At 44.1% G+C, this 17,812-nt stretch overlaps 1 protein-coding gene across 2 annotated transcripts in view; it reads right to left on the bottom strand.

Annotated features, from left to right (window-relative positions):
• Nucleotides 1–5,837: 5,837 nt before the first annotated feature.
• INSC (INSC spindle orientation adaptor protein) overlaps nucleotides 5,838–17,812 on the bottom strand; it is a 122,071-nt gene continuing 110,096 nt past the window's right edge. The window contains exons 10-13 of one of the 2 annotated variants that reach the window (XM_045825579.1): nucleotides 16,604–16,670; nucleotides 12,709–12,864; nucleotides 11,247–11,323; nucleotides 5,838–5,972 (exon numbers count right to left, since the gene is read on the bottom strand). In XM_045825579.1, coding sequence (XP_045681535.1) covers nucleotides 5,844–5,972; nucleotides 11,247–11,323; nucleotides 12,709–12,864; nucleotides 16,604–16,670 — 429 coding nt within the window. In that variant the 3' untranslated portion in view covers nucleotides 5,838–5,843. Of the gene's footprint in view, nucleotides 5,973–10,242; nucleotides 10,258–11,246; nucleotides 11,324–12,708; nucleotides 12,865–16,603; nucleotides 16,671–17,812 lie in introns of those variants that run through there. The other variant, XM_045825581.1, reaches the window with a different exon arrangement.

The raw sequence follows: 17,812 nt of genomic DNA, 5'->3' as shown, positions 1-17,812 counted from the left end.
AGCACTTAGTCATTTTTTTTTCTTCCCTGGGCCCAGAGCAGATCCTCATGCTACGTGTGCTGGGGGTTGATGGTTCTCACAGGTCCAGAGTCATACTTCCCTTCTAGTAAGTGTCTGGTGCTAAGTTCCTGTTTTCTTCCTAATTAGCCTCTGAAGTCAGAGAGATATGAATTAACTCCCTTCCCCTTGTAGTATTAACTGTTGGATTCTGGGACATTACTTAACGTCTCTAAGTCTCAGTGTCCCCATCTGTAATGGAGGGCAGAAATGGGAATATTACTAATAGCACGTAACTCACAAATGTGAAAATTATGAGAGGTAATACATGGTAAAATGACTGCTTGTAGGAGGCAGTCACTAAAGAGGATCATCATTAGAGCTGATCCTGGAGCAAACTTCCGATGGAGCCCCTGAGCTAAGGAAGGGCTCCTTCACTTTTCCCTTGTTCTCAGCCTAAAGTGGGATCTCTGGCCCAGGGTCTACTAAGGCAATACCCCTGAAGCCCAAAAGCTGCTCACAGATACTACCAAGGACACAGTCAATCCGCAGGCTGTAAAATAGAGGGGAGAGAGGGGTGGTTTGAAGATTTCATCAGCTGAAGCTGAGTCATTCACGTTGTCTTCCTCACCCTTTATAGCCCAGAGAAGGAGGGCAGGACTTTCTTCCACCTTCTACCAATTTTAACTGTAAATTCCATCTACAGCTTGATGTCATCTTTCTATTCCCTTTTTACATTTTCTCTCAAAAAAAATCCACCTTTCTGAATAACATTATTTTTTAATATATTTTATTGATTATGCTATCACAGTTGTCCCAATTTTTCCCCTTTTACCCCACTCCACTTGGTACCCCCCCTTCCTGCCAGCAATCCCCCACCCCTTAGTTCACATCCATGGGTCATGCATATAACTTCTTTGGATTCTCCATTTCCTACATTATTCTTAACATCCCCCTATTTTATACCTACCAGTTATGCTTCTTAATCCCTGCACCTTTTCCCTCATTTCCCCCTCCCCCTCCCAGCTGATAACCCTCCAAATGATCTCTATACCTATTATTCTGTTCTTGTTCAAGGACTTTACAAGTGTTTGGCATGAGCTTTCCACTCTGCATTTAGCTTCCTTTTTTTCCCTCTTCTTCTTTTGCCTATTAATAAAGTTTTATTTCTGTGTAACATTATCCTTTCTTGCTATGAATTTCTGGGTGTTACAAAAAATATTGTTAAAGGAATATTAATTATTCTGATGTTTAAAACAACCAAAGAAAAGATCTGATGAAGCTTCAAGTCCCCCTGTTAACAGTGAACAGCACCAGATGTTAGACTTCAGTGCTTGAGTTTTGGCTAAGAAAGAATTCAGAGCCAAGACTCAAATACAAGCAAAAATTTATTTAGAAAGTCACAGAGATGGAAGAAGTGAACTGTGAAAGAAGTGAGCCAGCTGGGTTGCGTGGGCTCAGGAAACATGTTACTGAGGCAATTGGACCTTAGGAGAAAGAAATACAAAGAAAACACACCTGGGGAGAGGTAGGGGGAAAGGCACTGGTGTGCTCCAGAGAAAGAGAGAGCACGCATTGGGTCCCTTGTCTTAAGGGCTTCTATCTGAAAGTCTCAGGGGAGGATCTCAATAAAAATTTCATCATCTTTCAAGGTGTGTCTCCTTAGGGTTGTGGTCTCCACTGATTGGTTGGCACCAGGGCAGGGGCCATTAGTCATCATAGCTGGTCCTGATGCCTACCATGGTGTCACCCCACCTGGCTTTGCTGTTTTTCTGAGCCTGAAGCTGAAACACAGCTGAGGGCTAGATGTTACCTCTAGTTTGACCAGAACTCTGTCTCTTGGGTCAACATTCCCAAGGTTTTGTTCCTAAGATTTTTTTGATGCAGGTCAATACCTTATTGTCTTGAAGGCTTAGGACTTCAGGGAGTAGTCATGAAAGGGTTTCTATGTGGGTCATATGAGACTACCCTCTGCCCCCCTTATTCCTCTTCTAAGGGGGTCTACCACATGACTAGTGATATGCCAGGGGAGGAAAAATTAGGGCAGAGTCCAAGCTGCATGACCAGCAATGTAAAAGGTCAGGGGGTCTAAACTGCATGATCAGCAATATGCTAGGACAGGAAAGGCCACCCTGAGAGTGAGGTTCCACTTTATAACTCTCTTCTGTGCCTGCCCTTATTGTTCCTAGTCTGCTCATGTCTGTCTAACTGACTACTACATCACCATGTGGGCAGAAAGCTCTCATTGCAAGAGGGTCTTACAGTGGAAGCTTCCTTAGTGTCATTTGTGTTCTGATGCCTCTAAGTTCTCGATCCCTTTCATCTTATATCTTCCCTCCCTATTTTTTTAATGCTTAGATTTCATTTATTTTTAGGGTTCACAACAAAATTGAGGTTAAAAGTACAGAGATTTCCCATAAACCTCCTGTCCGCACACATATATAGCCTCCCCCATTATCAACATCCCTCACCAGAGTGATACATTTGTTACAACTGATAAACATACGGCAACACATCATAATTGTCCCAAGTCCATAGTTTACATTACAATTAACTCTTCGTGCTGTACATCGTGCCAGTTTGAACAAATGTATAATATGTGTCCATGGCATCATGCAGAGCATTTTCCTAGCCTAAAAATCCCCTGCACCCCCTGCCTGTTTGCCCCTCTGCACCCCAACTCCTGACAACTACTGATCTTTTTACTGCCTCCATAGTTCCGCTTTGCCAGGGTGTCATCTAGATGGAATTATACAGTATGTAGCCTTTTCAGATTGGCTTTTTTCACTTAGTCATATGCTTTTAAGGCTATTCCATATATTTTCATGGCTTAAAAGCTCATTTATTTTTAACACTGAATAATATTCCATTGTCTGGATTTATTTATTCATTTTCCTACTGAAAGGCATCTTGGTCACTTTCAAGTTTGGGCAATTATGAATAAAGCTTCTATAAACATCCATGTACAGGAGTTTTGGGTTTTTATTTTTTAATTGTTGTTCAAGTACAGTTTTCTGCCTTTTACCCTCATCCCAGCCCACCCCTCATCCCTCCCCACCTCCTTCCCGTTTCCACTCCCCCTCGTTATTGTCCATGTGTCCTTTATACTTGTTCCTGCAAACCATTCACCCTTTTCCCCTGAAGTTCCCTCCCCTCTGGTCACTGTCAGCAGTTACACGTTTTTGTGTGAACTAAAGTTTTCAACTCCTTTGGGTAAACACCAAGGAGTATAAATGCTGGATCATACGGTAAGAGTGTATTTAGTTTCTTAAGAAACTGCTGAATTGTCTTCCAAAGTGGTGGGTACCATTTGCATTCCCACCAGCAATGCACGAGAGTTCCTGTTGTTCCTTATCCTCACCAGCATTTGGTGTCGTCGGTGTTCTAGGTTTTGGCCATTTTAATAAGTGTGTAGTGCCTTGTTGTTTTAATATGTATTTCTCTCAGAACATATGGTATGGAGCATCTTTTTATATGCTTATTTACCAGCTGAGTATCTTCTTTGTTGAGGTGTCTATTAAAGTTTTTGTTTCTTAGGAAACAAAAGGATTGTTTTCTTTAATAGGACTGTTTTCTTATTATTGAGTTTTAATAGTTCTTTGTGTATTTTGGAGAACAGGTCTTTACTAGATGTATCTTTTGCAAATATTTCCCCCCAGTCTGTGGTTTGTCTTCTCATTCTTTTGACATTGTCTTTTGCATACCAAAAGCTTTTAGTTTTAATGAAATCCACCCCATGGATTTTTTCTGTCAAGGGTCATGCCTTAAAGAGTCATCACTATACCCAAGTCATGCAGGTTTTCTACTGTGTTATCTTCTGGGAGTTTTATAGTTTTGCATTTTACATTTAGGCCTGTGGTCCATTTTGAGTTAATTTTTGGGAAGGGTATAACGTCTCAGTCTAGGGTTTTGTTTGTTTTTTCACATGAATCTCCTGTTGTTCTAGCACCATTTGTTGAGGAGATAATCTCTGTTCCATTGTGTTTTCTTTGCTCCTTTGTCAAAGATCAGTAAACTATACTTACAGGGGTCTATTTCTGGGTTCTCTATTCTGTTCCATTAATCTATTTTTCTGTTCTGTAACCAGTACCACACTGTCTGGATTTTGCTGTAGCTTTATAGAGAGTCTTGAAGTCGGATAGTGTCAGTCTTCTAACTTTGTTCTTCTCCTTGAATATTGTCTTAATTATTTGGAGTATTTTGCCTCTCCATATAAACTTTATAATTAGTTTGTTGTTATCCCCAAAATAATGTTCTGGAGTATTGATTGGGATTGCATTGACTCTGTAACTCAAAATGGGAAGAACTGACATCTTGACAATATTGAGTCTTCCCACCCATCAATGTAGAATAACTCTGCCCTTATTCACTTCTTTGATTTAATTCATCAGAATTTTGTAGTTTTCCTCAGGTAGATTTTGTACATTTTTGTTAGATTTCTACATAAGCATTTCATTTTGGGGGTGCTAATTAAACAGTATTGTGTTTAATTTCAAATTCCACTTTATTGTTGGTATGTAAAAAAGTGATTGACTTCTATATATTAACCTTATATCCTGGAACTTTGCTATAATTGCTTATCAGTTCCAGGAGTTTTGCTGTTGATTCTTTCAGATTTTCTACATAAACAATCATGTCATAAAAGAACACGAGCAGTTTTGTCTTCCTCCCTAATGTGTATACATTTTATTTCCTTTTGTTTTTATTGCATTAGCTAGAATCTCCAGTGTGATATCGAAAAGGAATGATAAAAAGAGACACTCGTGCTTTGTACCTGATCTCTTGGGAAAACTTCAAGAAAAAAGCTTCAAGTATGATGTTAGCTGTGGGCTTTATAGCTATTTCTTATCAAAATGATGAAATTACCATGTCTTCCTAGTTTTCTAAGAGTTTTCTTTTTTATCATGAATATTATATTTTGTCAAGTGTTTTTTCTGTATCTATTAATAGGGCCATGTGATTTTTCTTCTTTAGCCTCTCACTGAATGTAGAATTGAGAAGAAATTCTCACAGTAGTCCCTTGCAAGCTCCAGCACACCATCACTTTCAAGTATACTTTTGAAGAGGTGTTATTCACTAAAGCCTCATCTGAGAAAACTATTCACCATGAGGTTACACAAAAGCGGAGAAGCCCGGGGAAATTGAGTTTCTGGAAACTTTGAAAATATTTTTGATTTCTTACTAAATTACCCAGAACTTGACCCGTTTATGTACCTATGAAAACAATACAACTCTCCATGCAGTTTTAGTTCACAGTTGGAACTTTTTGTGGCATGAAACCTTGGGAAGCAAGAAATTAGTCCAAGACAAAATTTAGTACAAATTAGTCCAAGACATAATGTAATCCAAGACAAATTTGGTATGATTTCATTTATTAAAGAATAAAAGTTTCCTTCTAATATATTCTGTCCAGCTATGAATTTCATTTAAAATCTTTTAGAAAGAGCAAATCCAACTTTTAAAAAAACTGCTGGGCAGTTATAATACTCTGGTTCCCAAGTTGCGTTGTTTTTTTTTTAATGAGGCAAGATTACATAGTGGGAGTAGAGAAAGCAAGCTGAAGTGAAATCACTTATGACCATCTGTCATATTAGCCATTATGCATTTCAACATCTGCAACTGAAAAGTCACAGAAGTCAAAAAATAAAAACAAAAAACAGTTCCAAGGAACACAGACTGCCTGATGATGTTGCTGGAATATTTAGCCCTATGTCCATTTCATGTAAAAAATAAATTAAGTATAAATAAGGAGCTGAGGTGGCTGGTGTTTGCTCAGGTGTGTTCACAGGTGTGTACTCAGAGTGGGCATGAGAATGGGGCCAAATGCCTTTCCTCTTCCACACCCACTACACAAAACTCTCCTCCATGTTGCTGCAGAGTAAGAAGGAGTCCACAAGCCTGGGCTGGACTAGTTGCTGGAAGTCGGAGTCCTGGAGGCCTTCAGGGCAGACCCCAGCCAATCTACGCAGAGCAGCCTGGGGAGAAAGCAGAAGAGATGACACAGATCAGACTGGGCCCTACCTAGGTGCATGTATTTCCTTCAACTGCTCAGTAGAGATGCATTTCAGGAAGTGGCTCGTTTACCAGGCAATTTGACCTGATTATCACCTTGACACCTCAGTCATCCAGTCCTTTTGGTCACCTGACCATCATAGCAATCTCATCACTTGTTCCATTTGTACCTTGGTCACCATGGTGGATGTCATCTGAAAGTCTTCACGATCTTAATAATAGTATTGCCATCTTAGTTTTTCAGTCATCCTAGGAACCTGGTTGTTTTCAAGATCCGTCATTTTAAGTACCTGGTCAACTTAGTGAAATATTTGTTCATTCTAGAGACTAAAACTGCCAGAAGCATTGGTAGAATTATATTCCTGCTTCTAAGTCCTTAGAGAAACCTCAGAGTGGAAAGGACTATTCATTTATTCATAAGTTCAGAAAGGTTCTGAGAAAAGCATTATGAAATGAGAAGGAGGATCATAAAGTTGAAGGAGGTGGAGATTCTGCCATCAAGATGGAGAAAAACAGGGAAGAGAGGTGCAGGCAGAATGAGACCACTGCCCAGCCTGCATATACTGAGAGCTTTACTCCTTCCTGAGTATGCTATTGTATTTCACACCCATGTGGACTTGCTCAGCTCTTCTCCGTGACATGAAGCCCCGCCCCACTCCTTTCTAGCCAGCAGCTGCATTTATCCTACAAGGCTTGTCCCATTGCTACACCTTCTAAGAAGCCTTCCCTGATTCCTTGGAGCACAGACTGTTCCTCCCCCTTATGTGTACCCACAGCCCCTGTGCTGACCTTAACCTTCTCAGACTTGACTGCAATTGTCTTTGGGGTGTTTATCTCCCACACCAGGGTCTGAGCTCCGCAAGGGTAGAGACTCTGTTTTTTATTTTTGATTTTTTTCCCCTGTATCTACAGTAGGTTGAACAAGCCAGCACAGAGTTCAATAAACATTTGCTGAAAAGAAATGATCAAATAAGTGCTTTAAAATTGAGTTGACTGCTAGAGCTACCTAAAACTGGAAATGTGAACTACGTATCTGTATAGACCTCTTTACCAATGAGCTGAGGCAGTGCATACTAAATGCTCAATAAATACTAATTGCTTCCCTCTTCTATAAACTTTACACATCAGGAAACAAGGATGCCCTTCCCCTGGGAAACATGGGGGGCAATATCTGAAGTGGCAGAAGAAGCAGAGAAAGAGGAATGCCAACACAGTATTTCATTTAATATTTACAGGATACTGCAAGGTAAGTATTATGATTTCCAATTAGAAATAAGGACACTAAAGTTCAGAGAAGGAAAGTGGCCTTCCCAAGGTCACACAGCAGTTCAGCTCCAAGGTCCTCACACCAACACACACAGCAGAAAGCCCAGGGCATTAGTTTCTACTGCAAGCCCAAAGCATTAGTTTCTACTGAGTATAAGGCAGCAATACAACCCATTACCTAGACACGAAAGGTAACCTGTTGCTGAGAAATAGCCAAGATGGTGAAAAAGAAGGTGCCTTTAGTTGGTCATTGGACTAACAGGCTCTGTCATGTCCATTGGATCAAGAAGGAACATGTGTTTCTGTGTTAGGGGCAGGGTCTGAGACACTACTGGCAAGAAGCAGACTCCAGGAGATTGTCTCATATCAGTGTGTCCTGTTTCTCCAGGAGTATGATTTCCCTAAGAGCTAAAGAGGCTGACTCCATGGCACTTTCTGATTGCTCTTGATCCAGCTGGGAGAAATAACCCCATTACCCTGGAGTTGTCACAGTAAAAACAAGCCAGGGATCTTCAGCAGATGAAGGTGTGAGGCTATCACTGTATTTTATATCAACAGCAATAAAACAAAGCAAGGGGGAGGGAGGAAGAAAAACAAAGAAATAGATGAAAACAGACCCATAAAGAGAGAAAATAAGATAGAAGAAAGTAGCAAAAAGACAGAGAAAAGAAGAGAACAGAAAAACAGAACAAAAAAAGGAAATACTAAAACTGAGAGACAGAGATGAACTGGTAAAAAAAAATGAGACCAAGCATGAAAGGGCGATGCAAAGGGGGAAAGATGATGACAAAGAAAAACACCCCAGGGCAGGAGAACCATAGGAGAGAGGTGGGGGGAGGTGAGGAGTCGGGAAGAGGAGGAGAGAGAGGCCTGGCACTGATAAAAAGAGAAAAAGGGAAAGGTGAGAGACAAACCCCTAAGAGCAGGAACCTCTACAAAACACAAGAGAGAGAACTGGAAATAGACCTGAAAAAACACAAAGACAATAGACACCAGGGTCCCCAGAAAGTCTGCAGGACATGAACCCAAACCATCTCAGAGCACCCTCTTCTCAGCATCCAGGAGCTCAAAGGACCCTAACCTTTCTGAAGCCTTTCTCTCGGCTGCTGCTTCCCTCAGAGGGTTAACAGCCAGTCATCCCAGGATCTCAGTCCCAGACAGTCTGAAAACACCTAAGTACTTAACAAGCCTGGCAGCCCACTGACAGCCGCTTCAATAAGGAAAAATCAATCCTGTTTGCAGGAGGCACTCTGAGCAGCCACTTCCCCAGACATGGGAGAAGAGGATTGAAGTGTCCTCCATCTGTCTGAAAGGAGCCATTGAAACTGAGGATGGGCAGGAGAGGCAGCCTCCAAATCCATCCACCAGGCCCAGCTCCCAGTAGCCCCCACCTCACCAGCCAGGGGGCAGCAAATACAGAGACCCTTCCACCAACCAAACCACAAACACCCACCAATATGGGGGGAGGGGCGCACCTAGGGTGGGGAGACAGCCTAACAGTCCATCAACCAAGCCAGAAATAGTCACCAAACCCAAGGAGAAACAAAGAGCTGGAAAAGAATAACAACCTTAAGAAGGGTGAAATTCAAATCCTCCCATGAGCCAAGGTAATAAGACCAGGGCCATAAGACATGGGGGGAGAAAGCACGGCTGGAAACGAGATGGCTCCGTCAAACATCAAGACCTGCAGCACCAGGCAGGCCCATGTTTGAATTCAAGAGCCTCACTTTATAACACCTGGAACACCAGACAACACAACCTGCCTCCTAATGAGGAAAACGAAATCCACGCAGGCAGGCCCAAGTGCGTACAGGGGTGCGTACGGGTGCTCTGTGCCTTCGGGCATGGAGAACTCCCAGGAAGCTTCGTGGAGGAGAGGGATTCTGATCTAAGTCTTGAAGGGGCTGCTGGCAGAGCTGCAGAAAGGGTACCTGCTGGGAACAGGGGTCAAGGGTGGCTTACCGCACTCTGGCTGAACCAGAAGGACAGAACCTGGAGAGAGTGGGAGGCCTTCAGACGCCAGGGTGTGTCAGAGCCCAACTGTGAAGGGCTGGACCACAGGGACAGTTGCCGTAGGTAATGGGGACCATGGAAGTGTCATGGTTGTAAACTGTCAGGAGGAAAATGAGCCCAGCATCCAGGTAGAGGGTGAATTAGGGAGGGAGGGGCTCTCTTTAGCATGCAGCAACTAGTCCACAGGTAGGAATTTAATCCTTTTTCTCCTGGAAAGCTCTTTAAGAGATTGGAGACAGTGGCCACACCTTTCTGGGTGCTCTTCTTTGAACTAATAACAAAAATGAAAAAGGAATCATAACAAGCCCACACATCTGAATGGAGCTTAGTTTCCCAGCATTTTCTCAGGGCCTAGTCAGTGCCGAGCAGTTGCCAGTTGCGGGAGTTGTTGAGGTAATGGTAGGTGGGGACAATTGTTATGAGATTCCCAGGTATTACTCTGTCTCCATGTGACTCACTAGACCAGACAAAATTAAGAAGCTCTGCGAACTTGGATGAAAAAATTGTTTTTATATTCACTAACCTCCAGCTGAAACTTAGCCTTTCCTTCTACTGTGAATGTAGCAACAAACCATGAAGCCTCAGCAGTCCCTGTGGCTTGTTCACCAGCAGAAACCCCAGAACCTGTCGTAGCTCATGATGGTTGCAGACAGCGTCAAACGTCACTGACGCTCATCGACGCTTATTAGACCCAAGGCCAGATCTTATTAATTTATTAATTAAAATGTGTATATATTAACATATCACCTGCTTAAATACTCTATAGTTATTTTAACATAACTGGTTTCTTTTTTAATTCTACATATTTTATTGTATGCCTTTAAAACATTATTCTGAGAAGGGGTCCGTAAGTTTTGCCAGATCACCAAAAGCACAAGAAAGGTTAAGGTTGCTCTGCATGTACCAGAATAAAAGCCCCATGAGACCAGAGATGTTTGTCTTATTTTTCCACAGCTATATCCCCATAGCCTAGAAGAGTGCATGATACATTGAATTGCTCAGTAAATATTTACTGAATAAAATGTATAACATGTAGTGACCCCAATATCACATAGTTCATTAATGGCAAAACTGAGACAGGTGTGTCTGACTGTGTGCCCTGCTGTTTCTACCACACAATGCCCATCAGAAGCTCCCAGAAATGATGGGAACTCTGTTACAACAAGATGGGTAAGAAGGGGGTTTTACTGTGACGCAGCTTGAAGGATCTCTAAATCCATCACTTCTCCCCTGTATTTGTTAAGGACCAATCAAGGCTCTGGATGTTAAACAGCCTATATATCCAATGGCTTCCCTGCTCCTCCACATTTCCAAATGGAAGCTGCTTTATTCTGAGATTCATTATAGCCCAGCAAGGAGGAGTACAAGGACAAAGCATGCATCCTCCATCAGTTGCTACTGGATGAATTAATCAGTGACCCAGGCATCAAAGAGAAGCTGGGTGGGGACCTCCCAGGATGCACTTGTTTGGTCAAGGTTGAAGATCCTGGGGAGTGGCTGAAGAATACTCTCTGTCCTGTCCTATTGCTCCGGTCCTATTTGGCAAAGGAGAGAAGAAAGCCACAAAAGCTTTCCTCCAAGGAGGAAGGGAGGCTTGCTCACTATGTCCAGTTTGGACAGGCAGGAGATGTTCAGACCCTAGCTCCCACACCCATCAAGCCCCAGAATGTCAGTAACACCACCCAGCATTCCACCAGCCAGCCACTCTGGTCTTGATTGCTGTTAGGATTCCCTAGAACCTCAAAGGTTTGTTATTCCCCAGTTCCCCATCTTTCACATATATGACCTCACATAATTTTTTTCACAATTTTTTGAATTATGTGAACCAGTATTACTCTTATCACCATTTTAAAGAGAAGAGTTGAAGCCCAGAGAATTTCTAGGGCTTACCCCAACCAGCCTTGGCATAGCCAGTGCTCCTGACCAGGGAGAAGGATGGGGGAAGACTGAGAACTCACCAGGCAGGCCACGAGCACAGCATCACTGCTGTTCCTCTCGGAGGGTGATCGGCAGAGCTCAATGAGGCGGGACATACCTGCGTGAGACATGCAGAGAATCTCAAGCACTGGATGAGGACCAGCATGGCCAGGCCTAACTCAGAAGTGCTCCACTTTCTCTCACTCAGCTCTCTGTGTGGGGCTTGTGGAAGCAGGTGGCTCCCAGGGCCCCTATCAGCCCTCCAATCAACTGGGGAAGGAGAGTGAACCCACCTGGAGGGGCTTGTGGTAGAGACCTGCTACCTCAGGTGTGAACAGACCCGTGCCAGGGCCAGGATACTGGCCAGGACTGAACTTAGTTAAGACTGCAGTGAAGGCAGTGCAGGTCTCTCTGAAAGAGAGTTACTTCCATGGAGGCATTTCTTACTTTACCAGAGCTAGCTTTAGTGTTTACATCCTCATCAGTGGAACTGTCAGTACCTGCTTTTTTTTTTTTTTCCAATTGCTTATCAGTCAGAAAATATATTGTAGCTGAAACTACAGAAAACTACAGATTAAGTTAATGTTGCCTAGGCCTTCACAGAAAAAAAGTTAAATAAATGACTTGCTTTTCAATGCAAGTTGACTTTGTTCAACAAGTCAACTGTCTTATGGAGCTGGAATCCTCTGCTGCCCCAGGGTCACCTCTTGCCATCCTTGTGGTACCTGGATGACAGTCAGTCCTGCCATGCCTGATCTCAGACCTGTGCCTGGAACAGCACCCTTTCTCAGCTTTCACAGCAGAGTAACTTCTCAAACCACAGCTGGAGACTCACCTCCTTGCCAAAATATATTTTTACCTACCCAGATAAATGTGGGCTACTGGACATGGTTTGAGCATTGCTCTACAATATTCAAATACAAGTGTTTCTTTTCATACCTGCCATTCTATTAGGTCTAAGTCCCTGTGGTCAGGACAATGTTATGGTCAATGTCATATGTCTAGCACTTGGAACAGAGCCTAGCAAAGAGTGGGTATCTGAAAACATTTATTGGGTAAATAAGTGACTAACTGAATGAATGCTTTAATGATTGAATTAATAAATGAGTTAATGATGAATAAGTATGCTAATGAATAAATAAGCAAAAGGATGAATTAATGAGTGAATGAACAAATGAGTAAATGAATAAGTAAATAAGTGAATGAATGAGGAAGTGAATAATCGAATGAAAGAATGAGGTCCTAAGTAACAGGAATTCTGCAGGTGAGTCACTGTTTGGGCCAACTAAGAACTCTCTAGGCCTTTCCTCTCTCTTGCTTCAGCCCCAGAATACAAGCTGGACTAGGGACTGTATCCTGGGCCTCCATCCCAGCATTCCCCAGCACCCAGAGAGTGGGGCTCACCCCAGCCAGTCCTTGCTCTGACTCCTCTCTTGCTATTACGAAAGCAAGGCTGTTCCTGTTTCCAAGCCCCTGCCCGCTTCCACAACCAGCACCACTTACAGCTCAGACGCACAGCCTCACGTGCCACCTCTGGGTCTCGGCTGAGACGGGCCAGGGTCACTGCAGCTTTCTGCTGGACTCGCTCACAGGCTGCCACCTCAGCAGGGGTCCCAGATCTTGGCTTCTCAGACAACATTCCCATGATAAGCTGGATCCCTGGACAAGAGGCAATGAAGAGTTGGCACCCACTCCAGTGAGGAGCCTTCCCCTTGGGGCCAGTTGGATAGATAGTTGCAAGCCTCAAGCACAGGCTGTCAGAATGAGTTAGTGGTCTCATACAGGAAGGAATTTAGACAAGGCACCTCTTCTCCTTCTGCCCTGGGCATGTATCTGAATGCATGTACCAAGTCACCATACTTAGAAAGGACATCTGGAGGACATCTCATTTTACTTTTTTAGTGCTGTTACTGAGCTTTTTTACCACATGTCTGGCACTGTGCTAAACACCCAGCAAGTGCATGATCCCCTAAAACCTTCCTACAGGCTCATGCACTCATTACTAGCATAATTCACTTTGAGGTCCAGAGAGAAGTAAAGTATCTTTTCCAGGGTCACGCAGTTAGGAGTTGGGGAGCTGGTTTCAGAACTCAGTTAATATGGCTCTTCTCCATCACCTCTTCACCTCTGATGCCAGCTGCATTTTAAGTCAGGTCTAGTGTGATGAGTCCTCTGGTGGGAGGTAACCCAAACCAAAACTGACTGAGCAATAGATCAAAATATTTTAGAAGTGATTTAAATACTAGAGAAAGATAGAGCAATTGGATTGAGAGAGTTGGGCCTGAATTTGGTTGGCTGAGAAGCCTTCCCACCCTCCCCTGAAACCAGGACTGTCTTCTAGTTATCCTACAAACCCACACCCACGTGCACTGCCACCTCATGCCTTTGCCCACCTAATTCTTTCTGCAGGCAACGTCGTTTTCCCTGTCTCTCTAATGGTTCCCATCTGCAGGTAGTGGTAAAATTCCATCTTCTGTGGGAGGTACTGCACTAGCCCTCACTCCCCTTTCCTGTACCCAGTGGCACTCGCAACTTTGGAACTTAAACCAGACATGGCCCACAGATGTATTTTGCTTTGTTCTGTTGCTTCACACAGTGTCTAAAGTATTTATTAAACTTTTTATAATATAAAAATTGGGAGATTTCCACCTCCTAAAATATGACTGCCTCATCTGACATCACTGAGCCCACAGTGCTTCATGACAACAAATGGTTGAAGCTTATTATAAGCTCCCTCTTTTAAATGAGACTGATCCAGCCCCTGCTGAACCCACACCACCCATTTACATTACCTGTCTGGGTGCTGTGCGCATCTATGTTTGCAGCCTTTAACTTAGACCACAGGGATGGAAGGGTCCTTAGAGTTCTATAGTCCAACCCCTTTCTCTCCCCCATTTCACAGACAAGCACCTGAGGTCTGGGGAGGTGAAGTGATTTCTCAAGTTCATACAGAAGTCAGTTCCAGTCCAGTGCCCTGGCCGTGTGCATCCTTGAATGTTGTTTGAACCACAAACAATTTTTAACTCTCCTAGATCCCCATGCACAAGGACTTTGAGTTACTTAGTTATAAACCCTAAGACTATTCAGTCCTGGGGAGGGGCCATTTCTCTCTCTGGGGAGCTTCGTAAGTACCCAATTTCTTTCTCCTATGGGCACAAAGGACTCTGAAGGTCCTGCCTTTCTTAGCACCAATTGTCTTTGCCACCACATACTCTAACCTTGGGAAAGGTGCTTCTCTCCAAAACTGCCTCCATGGTCACCAATTAGAACATGGTCTTCAGATGCCTGTGCCTACATGTCCCTAAGACAAGTTCATGGCAGTTAATATCCTGTGATATGAATGTTATGGTTTATGAGGACATGAACTGGCGGCACCAAGTTGACAACTTTGGGAAGTTCCACAAGCTTAAGAAATTTTACTAGCTATTCCTGGTTAAGGTTTCCATAAAGAAGCCATGTCCCCATGCTCAGCTTAGCACCGGGAGTAGTTTCTCGTATAACCAGTAGGTAAGCTCCAGGGGCCAAGGATTTTTGTCTGTTTCCTGCATGTGTATGTCTAAAGTATCCAAGTAGTGCTTAGCTCAAATGTTTGTGGAATGACTATCAAATGAATGAATGTGAATACATTCATGTGAAAAGTCTTACAGATGTATAAAAACAAAGTTGTCTCTAAACATACACTTTTTAAGTCTAGAAAAAGGTAAAATGCTATAAAATTGGGACTGCCTAGGACAATCCAGAATGTGTTTCCTAGGTTCTGGCCAGGCTCAATGGCAGAAACATTGCCTGGGAGTTGTGGGGAGTTGCAGCTTCAGAGACCAGCCCCCAACATCATGGTACCCCCAAACAGTCTCTCCCAGCTCAGTCCCCAGCCCCACAAGGAGAAGCAAAACTAGCTGAAAGGGGGATATTGAGGCCAATGGATTGGCAGCCAAGAGCTTGGGCTGCCATGGCCTCCCTCTCAGTGTAAGGATGACCAGTGACCACAGTCTCCGACCTCCCATGGCCCCATTCATCCAGTTCCCCATTCCTGAGAGGTCGGTATCAGTATTATTCCCATTTTGCAGATGGAAACACAGAGGTCCTACAGCTAGTAAATAGCACAGCCAGTCAGTCTGTTTCCAGTTTTCACAGTGTCGACTGCTATGCCATCCTTCCTCACCAGCACTATTTTATTGTAGATGTCACACTTTTGTCACATTATCACTTTTGTCTAGTTGGCCTCTCCTTCTAGACTCTGATATCCTCTGTGTTCATTTGTTTGGCACAATGCTAGGCACATACTAAGTCTCAATAATTATTGACAGAATGAGATCATTCATAGTACTGTATAAACCACAAACTTCTCTACAGGTGCTAGATATTCCAATCCCAAACCCACAGGCCTCTGGTGACCCACTCTTGCCAAGCACTTGAATTTAAGCCTCCAAATGCTGAAGGAACAGGCCACAAATGACAGCCCTCAGACTCCCAGCCTCAGCGGCTCAGGAAAGTTTTTCATTATTAGCTCATCACATAGAATTAACACAAAATGGTGTCTTTCAATTAGCAATAGAGCAATGGGGGGTGAGGAATGTGTATATTAGTTAAAACAGCAGGGCAACCCCGGAAAAGGGGGTTTAACAAGAGCAGAGGGAACTGGCCCTGGCTCCCAGCCCCCTCATCCTCATTAGTGTCTGGTTTCCAACCGGTTGCTAATTGCTGCCTTATTTCCCTGTCACAGGAAGCCCTCACCACTCTGCTCCCAGCTGCAAGGAGGCTGGCCTGTCCCCCAGCACAGACTGCTTAGATCAGCTTCTGGCCAGGGAAACCTGGCTCGCTTCCCGTGGACCTCAATGACACCCCCAGCACAAGGTGGGAGCAGGGGAGAAAGTGCAAAAGAGGTTTTCTCAGGTGAGGGGTTAAGGAATCTGGCTGGCTCCGACCTGGTCCCGCACTCCTTGGGCTCTTCAGCTTTCCACTGAGGCCAAGTCCAAGAGGATAGGAATGATCTGAACCTGGAATGCATCCTCCTATAGGAATAGATTTTTACTTTTTGGATCATGAAATACCTGTCTTCCCTCACCACCTTAGTAAAAAGAGCAACTGCCATCCTCCCACCTTGGGTCTGCCTTGCCCTCTGCCCTGCCTTATCTTCCACGTGGCACTGCCACCATCTGACCTTCTATGTCTCCTGTGCACTGTCTCCCACCAGAAGTGGAGCTCCATGAAAGGAGGCAGACATTTACATAATGGTCCAGCTGCATGCATAAGCACCCACATACATACTCATGTGATTGTGGAGACCTGCCTGTACAGATTTGTGTGCCTCCACACAGGCCTTCCCGCAAAGACAAAGGCGCACGGTTCTGGACAGGCACACAACCCACACAACCTGTACTCCGCTAAAAATACATACCATTCTCCTGAATGATGTCGGAGGCACACTGCTCTAGGACAGACATGTTCGCCAAGATGGTCACAATCTGGAAAAGAGATTTGAGAAGCTAAGAAAATGGGCACATCTGAGCCAAAAGATGCTCTTTACAGACAGGTGAGCCAGGGATGACAATGCTTTCTTGTAGCCTGTGACTCCTTACTGGGCACCTGGCCCATCCTTCCAGGGTATTTTCTTTTATCCTCTGGACTCCTGCCACCCAGGTGTGCTTCTCCAGGCACTTGAGGCCCATTCGTCAGCATGTGGTCCTGGGGTGGAACCCAGGACACCACTGGAGAGAACAATGTCCCCTGAGAAGATGAGTGACACTTTCTGCAGGGTCCTCCTGGTCCCAGGCCCTGAAATGCAGATGGAACTGGCAGGTTCCTGGCTAGCCTCTGCCCTGGATTGGGTTCCCTCCATCCTAACTTTTTGCCCTGATACTGAACCCCACCTACTTTCAACCTGAAATTAATGGAGACTAAGGTCAAGTTACAGAACATGAGTGGGCTAGAAGGATAGCAATACACCCCAAGTATCAAGTATTATATAGAATCTGCTGAGAAAGTTCATGCTCAGCTGCACTTTACAAGTCTGTGGCCGGCAAGCCTTGCTTGTTGGTCATCGCTGAGGGATTCTGCCTATCCTAAAGGGATGCTGACACCAGGTAGACAGTGAGCCATGGTTACGACTTCATGGGCTGGGCATCCAGCAGCTCACCCATCCCCGCCCTCTGGCCTAGTCAAGGTTGCAGAGAGAGCACACAGCACACAACTAGATTAAGGAATGGACCATCAAGGGACCCATGGCAGATCCCCACACTGTACAGAGTGCCAATTTACCCCTGGAAAATGTAGAAAACCTGGCACCTGTAACCTCAGATAATACCCACAACACTGTCCTGACATAAACAGAAAAATGAAAATCCACGGAAACAGGCAGCACTCCCACATGGCAATTGCAATAAGTAGTAAAATAAAACAACACTTCTCATTGGTGCAGGTCTATCTCTGTTGAAAGGTGTCTCCAGTATAACTGGAGGCCATATCCCACCTCTGAGGGGGCAGCTGGAAGTCTCCTGAAGATAGTTTGGGCAGCTTAAATTCTGAAACTGGCTTATTACTGGATAGCAATATAACATTCACCAAGAAAGGGTGTTAGCTGGATTTGAATTGGTTCAATATTGGCATA

The sequence above is a fragment of the Phyllostomus hastatus genome, unplaced genomic scaffold (assembly GCF_019186645.2).
Source record: "Phyllostomus hastatus isolate PE091 unplaced genomic scaffold, TTU_PhHast_1.1 phas_scaffold_585, whole genome shotgun sequence".
NCBI lineage: Eukaryota > Metazoa > Chordata > Mammalia > Chiroptera > Phyllostomidae > Phyllostomus > Phyllostomus hastatus.
The sequence above is the reverse complement of the archived record's forward strand: the minus strand, read 5'-3'. Positions and strand labels throughout refer to the sequence as shown.